The sequence below is a fragment of the Apodemus sylvaticus genome, chromosome 22, assembly GCF_947179515.1.
Source record: "Apodemus sylvaticus chromosome 22, mApoSyl1.1, whole genome shotgun sequence".
Classification (NCBI taxonomy): domain Eukaryota; kingdom Metazoa; phylum Chordata; class Mammalia; order Rodentia; family Muridae; genus Apodemus; species Apodemus sylvaticus.
Window position 1 is genome coordinate 18976236 of NC_067493.1, and position 19280 is coordinate 18995515.

Here is a 19280-nt window from a genome sequence, read left to right on the forward strand (position 1 = left end):
TCCTCACGGCTGCACAGCAACCGCTTTTATTGACTAAACCATCTCCCCAAATCCTGCATTTTGGACTCAGTTATGGCGGAAGATTCCATAAAGAAAGAAATAACATAATGATGGTTTCAGAGACAAAAATGATGATGAATAGTACAGACATATAGAACTTTGTTTAGTACAAACAGAGACTTTCTAGAGTTTTGATGTGCTCAGAAAATGGAATATTGCCTTTGATTTGGGAGGTAGGTGAGCAGAGGGCAAATCTAGTTAAGAACTTGAGGGAAGGAGACAAAGATGGAAAAATACAAAAACCTAAGCAGCGGGAATATTCAAAGCTCACGCTCTGGGAAACATCTGGAAGTTTCTGGGAATATGTTCTGGAAGTGATATCTGAAAAGAGGCACTACTAAAACTAAGCAGTTAGAGACCAAAAAGGTCAGCACCCTACGATGCCCAGGATGGGTCCCCCTACAGAGGAATAACTTGAATCCAAGTGCGCAGTGCCACTGTTGAGGGGCCCTGAGCCAGTCTTTCAGGCTTACAACCTTAGAACACAAAGAATGCTTTTACAGTACGCCCATAGGATCCAGGAGATCTGCAGTCTTGTCAGGCAAGATATGCCACTAATAAAACAGTAGTGCGACCATTACAAGAGGTAACCAACTGCTCTCAGGGATATAAGGTCTGCTCCACCACCGGAGAGAATTTATGTGTAACCCTGTTCAAAAGTCTAGTTCTGGAAGTCATATGCCCTGATGGGAAGCCTACCACTGTGGCTTTGCTAAACGAACAAGTTGTCAAACTGCTCTTGACATATTTATGTTTATGCACGTAGATCACTGCTGGTCTCAACCCTGCTCAGGGAAACTTCTTTTGACACTGGGCAGAGAGTCATAGCTGATCAAAGTGCTGAGAATAAGTGGCTGTTGGGTGCCCAGTCCTAAATGGGAAATTTCTGCCAATGCCAATGCCAATGCCAATGCCATGCACTGCACTGCCCTGCACTGCAGAGGAGGAAGCAGAAAGCAGCACGTAAGAACTGGAAGATGGGAGGTGTAAGGGATGCCATCTTCTGCACAGGAACATGGGCATCGCACTTGAACAAGACAGCCAGCATGAAGTCACGCCAACCACGCAACGTTCCAGCAGGCAGCGCTAACTGGTGCAATGAGTCATAAGAATGAAGAGAAGGAGAAAGAAGAGGACAAGAACAACATGAAAGAGCAGACATGTTGGTGGGAGTATAAACGGGGCAACTGAGGTCAATATGACTAAGATACATTGTATACATGTATGAAACTGTCAAAGACTGACATAAGAAAGTTGTGTCTTATTTATAATAGCCAGAAGCTGGAAAGAACCCAGATGTCCCTCAAAGGAGGAATGGATTCAGAAAATGTGGTATATTTACACAATGGAATACTACTCAGCAATTAGAAACAATGAATTCACAAAATTTTTAGGCAAATGGTTTGATCTGGAAAATATCATCCTAAGTGAGATAACCCAATCACAAAAGAATACACATGGAATGCAATCTCTGATAAGTGGATATTAATTAGCCCAGAAGCCCTGAATACCCAAGGCACAAATCGCATAACAAATGACTCCCATGAAGAAGTATGGAGAAAGTCCTGATCCTGGAAAGGATTGATCTAGCATGGGAAGGGAATATAAGGACAGAGAAAAAGAGGGAGGTGATTGGAGAAGGGATGGAGAGAAGAAGGTTTATGGGACATATGGGGAGGGGGGGTCTGGGAAAGGGGAAATCATTTGGAATGTAAACAAAGAATATAGAAAATAAAAATATTAAAAAAAAGAAAGAAAGTTGTGTCATAGTAAACATATACACACTTTTTTCTTGTCATGGTGCCCATGTTACACAATATGGTGTAAAAAATTATTTATATAGCATGCTCATTGTCTGAAGATGTTGTAAGTTATCTAAAGATGGTTTCATATGGGAAGGTGGGGGTCTGGCACATATTATGACATCTACTTAAGAGACTTGAGAATCTGTGGGGTAACCTCAGGATCCTGGAACCAATCCACTGGAGACCCCAGAGGTCAACTGTGCTATGTCCATCGTGCAGATAAGAAAACTGGGGGCACAGAGCAGTATAGTAACTTGTTCAAACTAGGACATATAAGATAGAGAGCCGAGACAGACAGCTTCCAGAGTCCCTGATACCCAGAGCTCCGACATTCTGTAAGACACATACATGGGATGGAAACTAGATCCAGGCATATCTGCTTGTTTTTGGCTCAAATCAGGCAGAGGAACAAGAAAAAGCTTGTAACGCACAGGCATATTTACATATGTGTGAACACATATTACATGAACATGTGATTCACAGGTGTATTTGTGTGTATGCATACATTAGTATACATATCCATAAGGGTATTTCTGTGTGTGTATACACATGTGTTTGTGCATATGTGACCCACAGATATATTTGTGTGTGTTTGCACCCATGTACAAGTGCACAGTTATTTGAGTGTGTATGTGTATACACACAAATACATCTGTGGGTCACATGTGTACTTACATGTGAACATATGTGTGTAAGTGCACATGTGTGAAAAGGTAAAGCCATGTAAAGTCAGAGGACAGTGTTGTCTCTTGTGCTGTCCACCTTGTCTCTTTGGGCCCAGATGTTACCAGTTAGACCCGTCAGCTAGCAGAAAGGCCCAGGAATCCTGTGTCTGCCTCCCCAGTAATGGGAATATAAGCACACACCAGTCTTTTTGTGTTGGTTCTGGGTACCAGACTCAGGTCCATGTGTTTCTAGGGCAAATACTTTCCTAACTGAGCCCTCTCCCCAACAACAAACAAGACTGTTTTCCCCCTCCAACCACAAACACACAATTGAGCTTAGGCTCCAGTTACCTCCCCATTTACAGTCTCCTGAGTTCACTTCCTTCCCTAAAAAGACTTGGCACCAAGCTAACAGACAGAAAGAGAGCTGGCCCGTGCAAAGCTCTGACCTGGGGACAAAAACCACGTTGTGCAGGTAATCCTCGAAGGTCTTCCTGAATGACGACTCCTCCAGCTCCTTCAGGATCTGAGAGTCAGTCTTAGGGCAGGAGCAGCACTCACTGGCCGAGTCGTCGTACTCACTCTGATTGTGCTTCTGAGAATCGTCAGACTCAAAAGGTGGGGACCAGGTCCGTGAGGGGAGCTTCAGCCCTAGGGAGAGGTGAGGCAGAACAAACCAGGGCTCAAGTCTCCCGCAGAACACACACTATGTACACATACATTTAAACACACATATACATGACACAAAGCACACTCCAACATACATACACCACACACACACACACACACACACACACACACACACACACACACACACACGCCTGGACCAAAGAGTCAAATTACAGTGTCTGAATACTAGGAGCTCCAAATTTGCTATGTGTGTTTTTGTGCACTCTGTGTGTATGTCTATGTTACCTGAATTTATGTATGAGTGAATACATGATATCAAGTGTCTTCTACAGTCTTTTCTTTATTATTATTATTATTAAATTAATTTTATGAGGGAGGGGGACAAGACAAAGTGCACATGTGGATGTCTGAGGATAACTTTCCGGAATCTATTTTCTCTTCTACCATATGGGTTCTAGTGATTAAAGTTAATCTGTAAGGCTTGGCAGTAAATACCTTTACCTACTGATATATCTTGCCAGTCCTCCATCTTAGTCAATGAGACAGTCTCTCATTAAACTTGGACTTCACAAGTTGCTAGGCCAGTGGACCAGCAAACTCCATGATCTGCCTGTCTCCACCTTCCCAGTGCCATGGTTACAGATGCATGCTGCCAATCTACCTGTCTCTGCCTCCCCAGTGCCATGGTTACAGATGCGTGCCACCAAAACCAGCTTTTTACTCCTTGGATGTTGGGGATCCAAACTCAGGTCATCCTGTTTGTACAGCAGACATTTTATCCAGTATCATTTCCTTAGCCCTCAAATTTACCACAATTAAAAGTAAAATCCAATTGTGATACAAATAGGAAGAGACTACTGGCCATTTATTATATGATTATCAAAATTATGGTTAAATAAACATAATATAAAACGTCGCCATTGAAACCATGTGTGAGTATATAGCTAGCGGCATTGTCTATTTACAGTGTGGCACAATCATTGCCTCTAACCGTTTCCAGAACTTTCTCATCTAAACCAAAGCTCTGTCCTCATTCAACACTGGATTCATTTCCTCCAAACATGGCCTCCATATTCTGCCTTTGTCTGTCGTATAAGCTCTGTGGGCTGGTGAATGGCTCAGCAGGTAAAGAGTCGGTCACAAGTATGAGGACCTGAGTTCAATCCTTGGTACCCACAGAAAAACCAAGCATAATAGTACACATCTTACTCTTCAGTGCTGGGAAATGAGAGATAGGGGGATCCCTGGAACTTACTAGCCATCCAGTCTAGCCAAATTGGTGAGCATCAGGTTCAATGAAAATCCCTGCTTCAAAAGGCAAGGCGCCCCAGAGCAAGACGCCCGACATCCACCTCCAATAAAGCCCTATGTGTGCTTCCAGAAGAGTGTGTACCTGTGTGTAACGTTTAAAAAGTTGTGTGTGCACACTAGGGAGATGGATCAGTCAAACTCCAAACACACGAGCAAAAATGTGTACATCTATACACATGCATGTGCAAATAAATTCTGCGATATTCAAATATCACTATTTTTACCCTCCCTTGTGGTATTCGTGGATGTAAGGTGATTTCGTTTTTGTTTTGACAAAGGGTCCCACATACCTTAGAAAGGACTCAGACTTGCTATGGAGGAAGGGGTGACATTAAATGCCCAACCTTCCTGCTTCCACCTTCCAGACGCTGCAGTGGCCGGACTGAACCCCTGCACTGGGTCTCCATGGTGCTCGAGTGGAGACAGGGCTTCCTGAGGGCTAGGAAGGTGTTTACCAACTAAGCTATATCCTCAGCCTCTCTAATCACGAATTCCCACCTACAGAATGGAAGTTCACTGCAGTAGCCCTGGCACAGTGGAGATCGCCTAACACTCCATCAGCACCGGCAGGATGATCAGGGTCATCCTCGGGGTACGTCATGAGTTTAAGGCCAACCTGGGCCATGGGAGACTTTGTTAGGAACAAACAACAGCACAGTCAAACTTGTTGAAGTTCCTGGTTTTTTTAAGCAAAACAAACAAGCAGAAAGTACGACTTTGGCTAGCTGGTGGTTTCCTATACTCAAATGCAGAGCCACCAAGTCAGAGCTGAGCCCAGGACTGGACTTGCTCTCAAGTTATATAAAGTATTCAAGGAGATAAACCAAGTTGGTGATCCTGGCCCAGGCAGGGATGATGTCACAGGCATGCATATAGCACATGATCTTAGAGTTGGGACTGTTCCCAGGAATCATCTGTCCTCCACCCCTCTCCACAAAAGGAGACAGACTACAAGCTGCATGACTTAGCCAAAACCCGATGCCAGGCCAGGGGTGGATCCAAGCACAGACCTCAGCCACACCTCTCCAGCAGCCCCCTCGGCCTGCTTCTACAAGGTCACAGGCTAAGGATATTGCGAACTGAAAAGGAATCAAGGAAAAAAAAAATCCAGGAACTAAAAGAACAGCCCATTTTCACCTTCTCTGATTTGATAGTGGGTTGTGGGTTTTTTTGTTCTGTTTTAATAAATGGTGGCGGGGAGGTGGGTCAGATAATAGCTTTTGGAAGTAAGCTCTCTCTTCGCACCATACAGGTCCTAGGGATCTGGCCTAAGTCATCAGACTTGGCAGCAAGCACCTTTATCCACTGAGACATCTTGACGGCCCCTACCTTTCTCTTTTGATAACCCACTTTTAGTTATTTTGAAAAACAGAATATACTATATAGTGACTCTGCAAGGCAACTCCGGGACAGTTTACATAGCTGTGATTTCTTACACCCTGTCCACTCTGCTTCTCCACTGTGAGTGCGTGCATACACACACACACACACACACACACACACCAGCCTCTATGGCCAATACTGAAAAGATTTTGCATGTTTCCATCACAAAGACATGATGAAAACATTCACTACTCAGATTTACATATTTATATATGTCTGTGCACTGTGAGGCTCATAGCTGAATGAAGCACTGAATGTGTTTTACTGTTTGATCCGCAGTCCTGCGGACTGAACCCAGGGCTTTGGACCCTCTGGGAAAGTGCTGAATCAGATATCCAGCAACAGCCACAGAGTGTGACTCTATGTACAAGGTTTAAAATGTGTGTGTGCACTGGGGAGAAAGTGAGTATGGATACATGTGCAACGTCTAAAAATGTCTGTTTGCACTGGAGAAATTGAAAATATAGATCCTGGGACAATATCTAAAGACGTGTGTTTGCACTGGGAAGATGGTGGGTGCATGCCCAGTGTCTAACTGTGTGTTTGTGTGTGTGTGTGTGTGTGTGTGTGTGTGTGTGTGTGAGTGTGTGTGTGTGTGTGTGTGTGTGTGTGTGTGTGTGTGTGTATGCAAGTGCGAGTGCATGCATTGGGGAGATGGTGAGTGCAGTTCCATGTGCGATGTCTAGAGATGTGTGTGTGCTCTGAGGAGATGGCTCAGACCCTAAAGTGCAGGCAAGCATGAGGACCCGAGTTTGGGATTCCCCAGAACCCATGTAAAAAGCTGGTTGTGGTGAGATATACTTGTAATCCCCATCATGGGAAGGTGGAGACGGGAGGATTCTTGAGGGTCACTCACTAGCCAGATTGGCCTGCCTAGTAAGCCCAGGCTAGTAAGATACTCTGTTTCAAATAAGAATAAAAATAGAAACCCACAAGATGAGGGCTGTAGCTCAGAGGTAAAGCATTTCCTCATTGGCACGAGGCACTGGCTTCAATGCACAGTACTGACTTTGTTAAAATGGAGGGGGTAGTAGGATGGCTCAGCAGGTAAAAGAGCTTGCTCTATGCCCGACCAGTTGAGTCTGATCTCTGGGACCCACGTGGCTGACAAGAAAACAGACTCTTGTAAGCTGTCTTCTGACCTCCACAGACATGTCATGGCACCTGTGTGCCCACACACAGACACTAGAGAAATACATTCATACATACATACATACATACATACATATATATATATACATACATGGAATAAAAATACTTTTAATTGAGAACTGGGTTGAGGGTGTATTTCTCTTGGTAGAGCGTCAGCAGCACCCACACAGCCCTGGGTTTGAATCCCTAGCACTGCATAAACTCGGCATTGTGGTATAGTCCTGTAATCCCAAACCTTAGGAGGTAGAGGCAGGAGGTGCAAGAAATCCAATATCTTCCTCAACTACATAGTGAGTTTAAGCCCAGCTTGGTCTTCACAAGACTGTCTCAAAACCAAGAGCAAAAAATTTTAAAAAACAAAAAGTATAGCATTCTTGGGCATACCAAAGTTATTCTCTGACCTACCTCTCTCTATATATATATGTAGACACAAACCTACACACACATACACATCTACACATAGTGCATCCATGCACATACACATACACACACACATTAAAATGTCTCATGTGAGACAGAATGGAGTACATGCATGTGTGCATTTGTACATGTGTGCACATGTGTACACATACATGTGCACATCCTGGGAAACAGGAAAAGAGAGCTGTGCCTCCATAAGAGAACTGAGGTGCAGCGAACCTCATTACAGTGGCTTGTGCTCACCTTTGAGGCAATAATCCAGCTCAAACAGCTCGCTGTCCTCCGCCTGCCTCTCCCAGTAGACCAGGTAGTGCGTGATGTTGCCATTGGGGTCGGAGGGGGGCTTCCACTTTAGGATGATCTGAGATGAGGAATTAGAAACCGATATGGGGTCCAGGGGGACAGAAGGATCTGGAAAGGAGAAGAGAAATAGATTTACCACCACGAGGGAGATCATGGAAGTTGTTGGGTGCGCCTCAGCAGGGAGAAGAGGCCCAAATGACACCATAGTCGTTTGCTACAGCATCAACAGAGAAAAGTAGCAAAGGTAAATGCTTGCCTAGCCCAGGCAGACATGACCAGATCACTGCCCGTTCACACGGTGGATTATGTGGCCACCATTTATTCATTTACTCAACAGACTTGGGCTCTGAGAGATGCCAAAGCTCCAGCTGTTTGGGGAGCTAGGAAGATGGTCCTGGGGCCAAAAGAAAATTGAAGGAAGAAATGAATTTGGGGTAACAAAATCAAACACAGTCACTGAGAGCTCTTGAAAGCATCAAACTGTGTTTGTTTGTTTGTTTGTTTGTTTGTTAAGACAAGCTTACATGTGGCCCAGGTGAGCCTCAAACTTGATAACGTAGCCAAGGGTGAGTTCATGAGTGCTGCTTGAGGGACTTGGGGATTTAACCCAGGCTTTCACGCATGCTAAGTAAGCACTTTACCAACCAAGTCACACCCCCAGCTCCAGGTGACGTTATTCAACTGTCATGCAACATCCTTCAAAAGACACCCTAAAAATCTTCCTCTGAAGAATGGTGGTACCTGTAGCTAGGGAGATGGCTCAGTGTTTGCACTTGCCACAGAAGCATAAAGACGGATCATATCCCTAAGACCCGCCTAAATGCCAGACAGCAATGACTGTAACAGCCTGCCTATAAACCCAGCACAGAAAGACAGAGGATCAGCAACCTTGGTGTTTATTTAGAGACATGGCCACAATATATAACATGGAAAACAACTACAGGAGACCCTAATATCAACTTCTGGCACATATCACATTCAAATATGATTCATGCATACAAACACACGCATGTACTTGTGCAGGAACACACAAATGCACTCATTCAAACAGTAGAGTATGAAGGACAAGGACTTCTCAAAGCAGGAAGCAAAAAATGTGCAAATACCAGGAAGGCAAAAGTTTGTAGAAATTAAACTGGGTCTAGATACAAGATGAGGGAGGACATGGTGTAGAGTCAGGCCAATGGAGGAAGCTGGGAATCTACTCTTTGTGAGGATGTGGCTAACTCTCTACATGTTGACATTTGGGGCAGATAATTGTCCACCATCCCACTTCTCAACTGTGACCAACAAAAATGCCTCTAGAAATGGCCAGGCATCCTCTCTCTACTGGGAGGGACACAACTTTCCCTATTTGAGCACTACCAAGCTAAGAAGAGGAGTTAGCTGTGACAGAAATATAACTAAGTTGCCAGGAGACACAAGAGCCATAAAGAAGAAAGAAAACTGAGGGAAGAGGGAGGCAAACGTGACGATCGGGCAGGGCCTCGTCATGAGGAGGCTGGGAGATGCTCACACAGTCACTCTTCCTATGTCCCACCAGGAAGGAAAAGACATGCAGTCGTCCTCCTTCATCCGTGGTGGCGTATTTTATAACTGCAGTGAATATTGGGAATCACATACAGCACTGAAGGATCAATATTTCCTATATGTACATACATATAATTAAGCTTAACTTATAACCAATAGAAACTAACAACAGCAATAATAAAATAGAACGAGTAATGTAATATAAAGTAACCAAAATCTTATTTTTGTTGTTATTTTCTGGGGGTTTCTTGTTTGTTTGTTTGTCTGTTTGTTTTTGAGACTGGGTCTCATGTAGTCCAGGTTGACTTTAAACTTAATATGTAGATAGGTATGACCCTGATCCCCCTGCCTCTACCTTCCAAACATTTCACTATTATTTTATTATTGTTTTGAGGTTGTGACAAGGTCTTAATATGTAGCCCAGGCTGGCCTCAAACACACAGCAACTTTCTTGCCTCAGCATCCCAAGCGATGAGACTACAGTTGTGTATAATCAGGTCTAACTCTCATTTTGAATTAACTGATTATTGATTGATTGAATTCACTTCTTAAAAGACAGGTCTCACTGTGTAGCCCTGCTTGTCCTAGTAGTCACTACATAAACCAGGCTGGGTTGGAGCTCAATCTACCTCTGTCTCTCAAGAGCAGAATTAAAGGTGTGTACCACCATACTCAGACTCTCCCCTCTCCAACGCAGAGATTGAAGACAGTCCTTTGTGGGTAATTACAGCTATTCTGAGTTCAACAATGTGTGTGCTACAGGTTCATGTGTTATATGTGTGGTACATGTCCATTTCTGTCATATGTGTACATGTGTGCGTGTGTGTGCACCTATATAATGTATGTAATATATGTGTGCATATGTGTGTTACATGTGTGCATGTGTGTTTTAGTGTGCTCTTTAGATGGTGTCTGTGTGAATATTATATGTAGTATGTGTGTTATATGTGTTACATATACGCACATTTGTACATGCATGTGTTACATGCAATGTATGAATTATTTTGATATATGTACATACTCTGTTTATATGTGATATGTGTACATATTGTATATGATGGGCAGGTGTGTATGTGTGAGTGTAAGCTGCATGTAAATGTGATGTGTGTGTATATATATACACATACACACACACACACACACACACACACGTGTGTGTGTATTACATATAGTGTGTGTCATGTGGTATGTATATGTTATATGTATATAGGGTATGCATGTGTATGTTAGATATGTGGGGTCTGTACAGAGCCCAGCAGAGGAAGTCAGACATCCCATTCTATAATTGTCTACCTTACTCTTTTGAAACAGGATCTTTCATTGTAACTGAAGCCAAGCTGGCAGCTATGAAAGGCTACCCTAGTGTTTCCCTGTCCCTGTCCCTGAACCACAGTGCTCTGGGGGTAGAGGCAAGTACATGGGACCCAGGACTCTGAAGCATGAACGTGGTCACACCCAGCTTTCAATGTGTGTAAATGGGAACATCATACAATCTTACCCACCAAGCCACCTTCCCAGCCCAAAAGTGAACTCTTGAACTCTGAAGTAGTTCGGGGATTATGGTTTCATATGAAGATATGAGCCTCAGCCCTTAGCTCCTCTAGAAGCCAACCACAGGAGAAAGCCTGTCACTGTAGCTGCCTACGAGAGATAACAGAGTCAGTTCGACAGCAAACCCCTGTCCCCAGCACATACTTACTAGTGGCATCTGTTTGCACATAGATGATATCACTTTTGGCTCCATAGGTCCGGCGTTCATCAGAAAAGGTGACCAAGGTCTTGACAAAGATGGCGTATTGGGTCCAGGGTTTGAGGCCCCGCATCAGCCACCCAGGGTGGCTTGGGGTCTGAGACTTGGGATCGTTGGACCTCTGGGGTGGGTCAATATCCACCACTGTCCAGCTGTTGGAGCCACAAGCATCCTGCCCGTCAAACTCTGTCACATTCTGATAAGGGCTTTTGAGAAATAAGAAGAAAAGGTGAGTTACCACTGTGTAAATGTCAGTCTCAGTATTAAGTGGAATGGGGGACCTTGGAGAGTACAAGATGTAGACTCACTTCTTTTCTGTTTGATTTGGTGCTCAGGTACAGAAGTGTGTGTGTGTGTGTGTGTGTGTGTGTGTGTGTGTGTGTGTGTATGTGTGTACGCATGCATGCATGTTTCTAGGGGTTAAGTGTATGTGCATGGACCTGGGGAACAGGATCAGGTTCCATATACTTTGTTTTTTCTGTCCATCGAGACAGACTCTATTCCTGGCTGGCCTCAAACTCACGGAAATCTAACTGCCTCTTGCCTCCTCAGTGCTGGGACTAATGGCATACACATCTGAGTGCTACCTTGTGTTTTGAGATAGGGTAATATTATCAGGACTAAAATTCACCTCAAAGGCTACTCTGGCTAGTTGGAGACCCCAAAAGATCTGTCCATTTCTGCTTCTTTGGAGCTGGGATTTTAAGTACGTTCCACAGCATGTGGCTTTCTAAAAGTATGAATGTGTATCTGAGTGTGTGTAAATATAGGTATGTGCTTTCAAGGGCCAGAGAGAACATTGGATCCCGTGGACCTGGTGGGTGGGAGATGCCTGACTTGGACACTAGAAATCAAACCCAGGTCCTGTGGAAGCACAGTAAGCACACTGAACTGTGGAGCCTTCTCTCCAGCCTCTCCAAAGTGAACTTTTTCATATTTCCACTTCTGAATGTGGGTCTTCTCCAAAGCTAGCAGCATGAGGTGTGATATATCCATGATGCTAACTAACTCCTGCCACTGAGCAGAAGCTCTTCACCTACCACATAACCATGAAGGTAAACTAAAACTCTGAGGCATAGCTAGGGTGTACGCGGTGTAGTAGCTTAGGTGTAGTTGATGCAGTGTCTTTCTTTTCCTTTTTTTCTGCCCACCCAACATTTTTAATGTATCCATAGAAAATTTCATATTCTCAACATGAGCTAACGACATATGACCACTGGGCCTGGGAGATGGCTCAGTGGACAAAGTGCTGTTTATACAAGCATGAGGACCAGATTTCCATCCCTAGCACCCATAGAAAGGCCAGGCGTGGTAGTGAACATTTGTAATCCCAGTACTGTGAGATGGAGATGGGTACATCTGTAGCCTACAGGAATGGGAAAAAGCTGACTGGGGGAAGCTGTGCAGTGCAGACTCCCAGTCGTGGCTGGGCTGCTACACACAGCAACTCACAGCAGCTGTCAGTCAAGCCAACCAACATCCCAGCAAGGATGGTGGAGGACCCCAAGGTCCTCTCCTAGCAGAAGAAGAGTGTGTAGCTACTAAAAGAAGTCAAGTCTCTCCCTTTTGGGGACATGGACACTGGCCGGTTGCTCATGCACACATGGGCAGCACTTATTGTATTCAAAGACTTGTTAACAACACAGAGAGCACATGGAGTTGAGAGGGAAACAGGATAGACACACTGGGGGAAGGTGGGGGAGAACATGCTGGATGGATATGATCAAACTACAATACAGAGATGTATGAAAATATAAAAACATGCAGAATGTTTTCTTATTTTAAAGGAGAGCATGATCTGATCTGAGCCCCAGTGCTCAGCTCTCTGCCCCCTGGCTGTGGATGCCATGTGACCAGCTGCTTCCTGCTGTTGGCATCCCCACCACGAAGCTGGGAGGCAACATGGCACTCCCCCCCCCCCGCCCCGCCGCCCCTTAAACTTCTTCTTGACAGCCTTTGTCTGTCTCTGCAACAAGGAGCAAACGTCTACCTCCTTTTACTTACGCCTCTTTGTAGAACAGCATGAATCCCAGGAGATCTCGGAAGTCGGGGGGCCAGTAGGGCTCCCACCTCAGCAGGATCTTGTCAAAAGATGTCCGAATGAAAGAAAATTTAAGTAATTCATTTTCACCTAGGAGTGTTCAAGAGAAAGAAAATGTGAGGCAACTGGGATATTGAATAGTCAGTTTCAGACCACAGTTCGCGACCTCCTGCCTCGTCGGGAAGAGAGGCGATTGAAGGGTGGCAGGAGTCCCGCTTTCATTTTGTTACTGTGATAAAATATCACAAGAAAAAGCAGCTTAAAGGGGGAAGAGTTTGTTTGGCTTACAATCACAGGTCAGGTTATCATCTCAGGGAAATCAAGGCAGGCCGTCAAGCCATCAGTCAGTTCTCATCATCCACAGTCAACAGCAGTAGTGAAAGGTGACATCTGGATGACGCCTGCTCGCTGCTTTCACTCAGCTAGCTTTCCCACTCTCGTGTTGTTCCAGATCGAGTCCATGGAATGGCTCTTCTCATTTCAACTAACAATCAGAACTAAAGCCAGGCCAGCCAAGTCTACCTGGTGAGCTCCGGGCCAGCACGAACCCCCCCAAACAACCAATCATCAACCAAGAAAATGCTCCCCAGGCATGTCTACGGACCAGCCTGACCTGGAAAAGTCCTCAATGAAGAGTCTCCTTCTCCATGATTCTAGATTGCATTAAGTTGACAATTAAAACAGGGGGGTGTATATAATCTGCTGATGCTTCCAGGGGTCTCACCCACATAAGCAAAGGACTGGTCTTGCTGAGTTTGAAAGCAGATAAGTAGGTATTGAAGACTCCATATATTGGATGACCCATGCCAATGTAAAAAGCACAACTAATCAGCCACTTTTGAGCAAAGGGATGGTCTTGTTTCTGTATGTGTATGTATGCATGTGTGTGCATCTTCATGTATGTGCAGGTGTGATGGCTAATCTTGGTCATCAACTTGACACATCTGGGAAGAGAGAACCTCAACTGAAAACCCTCCATCAGATTGGCCTGTGGTCATGTCTGGGAAGCATTTTTTTTTTGATTGATGATTGATGTAAGGAAGGCCCAGCTACCACGGTCAGTGCCACGCCTGGGTAGGTGGCCCTGGGCTACATAAGAAAGGTAGCTCAGCACAAACACCATTCTCCCATGGTCACTGCTTCAGTGCCTGCCTCCAGGTTTCTGCCCTGAGCTCCCTGAATGATGCACTGTGATCTGGAAATGGAAGAGAAAATAAATGCTTTCTCTTCCAACTTGCTTTGGATGAGAGCAACAGAACTGAACCATTTGTCTAGCCCCAAACATCATCTTGTTATCATTTCCCAGGTGATATAGACTGCTGCGTATATTTCATCAGCCTTGATGCCCTCAGCGTTAGTTTTATGCTTATGGGACATCAAACATTGTACTTTATGGAACTGACTCAGATAAGATACATAAAACCTGCCTCTGGCAGGCTGGGAAGATCGTTCACTTGGTGATTACTCCCACGTATGTGAAGGCTCAGGTGTAAGCCTGAAGACCCGAGCTCTGTCCACAGAACCTGTGTTTAGAAGGAAGAGGAGGAAGTGGAGGAGGAGGAGAGGAGATGGAGAAAGAATAAGGAAAGAAGAGGAAGAAGTGAGGGGAAGGAAAGGAGGGAGGGAGGGAGGGGAGGGGGGAGGGAGGGAGGGAGGGAGGGAGGGAGGAAGGAAGGAAGGAAGGAAGGAAGGAAGGAAGGAAGGAAGGAAAGATGAGGAAAGAAAAGAACTCCAGCCATCATGGCTGTGGCGGTTTGAATGAGAATGACCCCCAGAGGCTCATATGTCTCAATGCTTGGCCTCCAGTCACTCAGACAGGGAGTCCCTGCATGGAGGCCAGGGTAGGTCATTGTGTGGAGATGTGAAAGTGAAGCCTACATGGCACTGGAGACCCCAAGATGTTGGAGATGCCAGAGTTATGGGATGTCTGCCAAGGAGGGCGGCCCAGGGAGAGAAATGCGTGGCCTCGGCGAGGCTGGAAAGAAGAGCCTTCTCATGGAGAGTCTGGAGTTGGCCCTCGCGCTGGGCTTCAGCCTCGCGCTGGTCCAGGATTTCCTCACTGTGCTCCTTTCCTCCCTTCTGCCAGGGCAATGTATATCCTGCGCCACTGTACGTTGTTAGTATGTGATGTACTTTTTGATAGGGGTAAATCTTTAAAGTAAAGAGATTGCCTTGAGAAGAGACTTTGGTTGTTTTAAGCAGTGTTGAGACTGTGATAGAATATGGGGAATTTGAAGTTGACCTGAGTGGATTTTCTGTTACAGTCTGTCTACACGTCTATAGAGGCCAGGGAGTGGAGCGTGATAGCTTGAATAAGAATGGCCCCCACAGGTTCATATGTTTAAATGCTTAACCCCAAATAGGAGTGTTTAGGAAGAAATGGGTGTGGCCTTATTGGGGGATGTGACCTTGTTGGAAGAAGTGTGTCACTGGAGGTGGAATTTGAGGTTCGAAAGTCCATGCGAGGCCCAGTCTCTCTCTTTTCTCAGCCTCTGCCTGCGGATCAGAATATAAGCTCTCAGCCTCGTGCCTGCCTCTCTGCCTCTGTGCTTCTCACCATGACGACAACAGCCTAGTTCAGAAACTAAACCAACCCCAATCAAATGCTTTTCTTTATAAAAAATTGCCTTGGTCATATATCTCTTCACAACAATAAGACACTTCTATCCTCAGCAGTAAAAAACTGGGAAAGACAGATTCCTGTGGTTCTTAGATGAACCTATAAAGCCTATTGTTGAGCTTTAGACAGAAAAAAAAATCTAACAAAAGTAAAAGAGCAGATGATGCCCAGGGAACAGTACTTGAGGCTGTCCTCTGGCCTTCAGAGACACATAGGTGTCTATCCATAAACACACATGCACACATGAACACCCATGCACACATACACACATATACAGACATGTACACCCCCGCCTTTTGTATTTTGAAACTCCTCTCACAGAAAGCTGCAGCTCAACAAACAACAATGGCCCCTTCCCAGCCGCTCGGCCACAGGGAAAGCAGCAACTTACAGGACGCCTGGTCTCCATTGGTCTTCAGCGCAATGTCGTTCCTCTCCTGCCGCCCCTTAGTTCCAGAAACTTCTTCCATCTTGTGAATTTCGGACAAGCAGAGTTTCGGGTTGTAATGGAAGAAGAGCTTGCCTTGACTGATGGTGAGGTTGTGTTTGCTCCAGTCCCAGAGTTGCCTCAGGTTCTGGTTGTCCAAGGCGTAGAAAGAATAGTTCCTACAGACACACACACACACACACATAACTACTCACTCAAAACCAGTGTTCTTAGCTCCAGGATGGCGGGTGCCACAGAGTGCACTAAGTGGGCTGTAATTTTGTTTTAAAAAAGAAATGAACTTGAGAGGGAGTGGGGCGGGGTGGAGTAAGAGGCATGCATGGGGGATGGTTATTATCAAAATGCATTCTATGTACAGATGCAAAAAAAAAAATCTTTGAAAATATGGAGAACAAAAAGCTGACAATTTTTCATGACCAGGAAAGTGTAGAACACTCTCCTAGAATTTCCCCAATAAGGGAATGAGAGTGTGGCTAAGGGACAGAAGCCCTGCCTAGAATCCCCCATTGAGGCCTGAGGACATGGGTCAGGAGCAGTGTACCTAACTAGACTACTCCAGTGAGGGCCTGGAATGTAGCTCAATAGTAGAGACCTTGCCTGTAACCCCACTCCACAATGGCAGCGTGCTTGCTTCGCATGTGCCAAGCACTAGATGCAACTCTTGGTATGGCAAAATAAGAGATAGAAGAAAAGAAGGAGCTGGAGAAGAAAGCAGGAGGAGAGAGAGAGGCAGAAGGGGAGTAGGGGTGGGGTCAGATTGAGTTTGGGAGGAGGGAGAATTGAAGACACAACCACAGGAGACCTAGGGGAAGAGCAAAATAGTGCTCTTTATCTAACAGGTTTGAGGAAATACCCAGAAGCTGCAATTAAAAGAACCCTTGAGGCTACTGTATAGTAGACAACAACCATAGAAGAAGGAAGGAGGAGGAGCAGCAGAATCAGGAGGAGGAGGAACAGAACAGGAGGAGGAGGAGCAGAATCAGGAGGAGGAAGAGCAGAATCAGGAGGAGGAGCAGCAGAATCCGGGGGAGGAGGAACAGAACAGGAGGAGGAGGAGCAGAATCAGGAGGAGGAGGAGGAGCAGAATCAGGAGGAGGAGCAGAATCAGGAGGAGGAAGAGCAGAATCAGCAGGAGGAGGAGCAGAATCAGCAGGAGAAGGAGCAGAATCAGCGGGAGGAGGAGCAGAATCAGCAGGAGGAGGAGCAGAATCAGGGGGAGGAGGAACAGAATCAGGAGGAGGAAGAAGAAATGAGGAGAAGAAAGGAAGAAAAAGACAAAGAAGGAGGAGGAGGGAAAGGGAGGAGGAAGAAAAAAGAGGAAGAAGGTAGAAAGGAAGAAGAAGGAAGGAGAAGGAAGAGGAAGAAGAGAGGAGGGAGGAGGAGGGAGGAAAAAGATGAGGAAGAAAAAAGAGGAAGGAGGAGGGAGGAACAGGAGGAAGAAGAGAGAAAGAAGGAATAAAGAAGAGAAAAGAAAAGAGGGAGAAGAAGGAAAAAGGAGGAAGGAGCAGGAAGGAGGAAGAGGAAGAGGAAGGAGAGGAGGAGAAGCAGGAGGAGAAACGAGTAGGAAAAGGAAGAAAAAAGGAGGAAGATGAGGAAAATGAGGGAGGGAGGGAGGGAGGGAGGGAGGGAGGGAGAGAGAGAGAGAGAGAGAGAGAGAGAGAGAGAGAGAGAGAACTCAAGGTTATACAATCCCCTATGGGGATTACAGAGCTCAAGGTTTTAAGTATTCTTGATTAGTTTTATTAGAGTTGTGCTTTGAAATAATTAGCAGTCTACTCGCAAATGATGAGCAGGGACCGGACCTGGACCTCCACGACAGACACAGAAATCACACTCTGTGTACCATGCGAACAGGCTAATACTTCCAAACTGCCTTGAAAGAGAGGGAAACGCATTGGAGATGTAGCCTGGTTGATCTGATGGACAGACAGACAGACAGACAGACAGACTGATTTTCAAAGAAATACTACAAAAAGGAAGATGAAAAAAATTCTGGATTGTTTTAATTAATTGTTCTAAATTTGAATATCTGAGACATAATAGGCTAGGTAAGTTTTAAGCTGGGCCCCGGAACACTGAAAGTCTCATTCATGGCTTGTATTATAATTCTACTGGACAGCTCTGGTTGGTTCCAGAAAGCCCAGTCAATCAAAAGGCCCTGGCTTTATCATAAAAAAATATTTGTGACATAAATATCAGCATGAGAAGATGGCTATTTCAGGAGAGCAAACTTAAACCTGCGGAACTCGGTTCTCAAACACCTCTCCAGCCTTCTTTTCTATTCCCTTTCTCAATCACAAAGGTTTGAAAAGATGGCTACCTGGTCTTCCCACTTCCCTCACAGCTTACAGCAATAGCCATTTGATCCAGGTCTACCAAATAAAATAGAAATGAAAATCAAGTTTGGGGATAAAAACTATGGAAGGTTGCAGACATGTTTGGTTTGGTTTCCTGTTCCATTCCTGTTTATTTGTGTCTTAAATGGTTTAGAGAAATGGTCTCTTTCTGTAACCCCAGCTGGCCTCAGAAATCACTACACTGACCAGGCCAGGCTGGTCCTGAGATCAGCCTGTTTGCACCTCTTAAGTCCCCGGATTAAAGGTGCATATCAGCAACCCAGTTGTGCTTCTGCTCTGAGACAGCACGGATGACATGGCCTTTCGCCCCTTTCCCTATTTGCTGTTGGTTTTTCAGCGAGGAGACTGAGTGCAAGGCACCCATTCTGTGCCCACAAGAAACAAAGAATCTAACTTCATCGCATTTCTCAATGACCCTCCACAGACTTCTTGCTCAAGAGTCCATCTCCATGGTTTAAACACCACACTCGGGACTTGTATTTGTTTGAGCAACTTAAGCAAGGACTGTGGGATCTGAAGGAGAGCAGATCAAAGGACAGTTCCACAAACAAGGCTGGAGACCTGGGGTCAGAACAGCACTTGCTGTATGAGGTGCCCAGTGCTCACTTGAGACAATCTACAGACAGGGGCTTAGGGTTGTGGGTAAGGAGAGAAGTCAAGACTGAATATTGCAGCTTAGGTTGGGCAAGATCCCAAGACATGGGCCATGGCTAGGAGTCCATGTTGCCAACTCAGAAAGAAAATGGAGACTGAGAGGAAAATCAGGAAGGACATCTGGGGGTGGCTTGGAGGATACCTTAAAGAG

General features: G+C 45.3%; 1 protein-coding gene across 3 annotated transcripts in view; it reads right to left on the reverse strand.

The window, feature by feature from the left end:
• Insr (insulin receptor) overlaps window positions 1–19280 on the reverse strand; it is a 900533-nt gene that overhangs the window by 797483 nt on the left and 83770 nt on the right. For all 3 annotated transcript variants that reach the window (XR_007975038.1, XM_052168340.1, XM_052168339.1), the window contains exons 6-10: window positions 16062–16276; window positions 13014–13140; window positions 10959–11215; window positions 7670–7837; window positions 2980–3181 (exon numbers count right to left, since the gene is read on the reverse strand). Coding sequence is in view for 2 of the 3 variants with exons in the window: in XM_052168340.1 (XP_052024300.1) it covers window positions 2980–3181; window positions 7670–7837; window positions 10959–11215; window positions 13014–13140; window positions 16062–16276 (969 nt within the window). In the remaining variant the exon portion in view is untranslated. The remainder of the gene's footprint in view (window positions 1–2979; window positions 3182–7669; window positions 7838–10958; window positions 11216–13013; window positions 13141–16061; window positions 16277–19280) is intronic.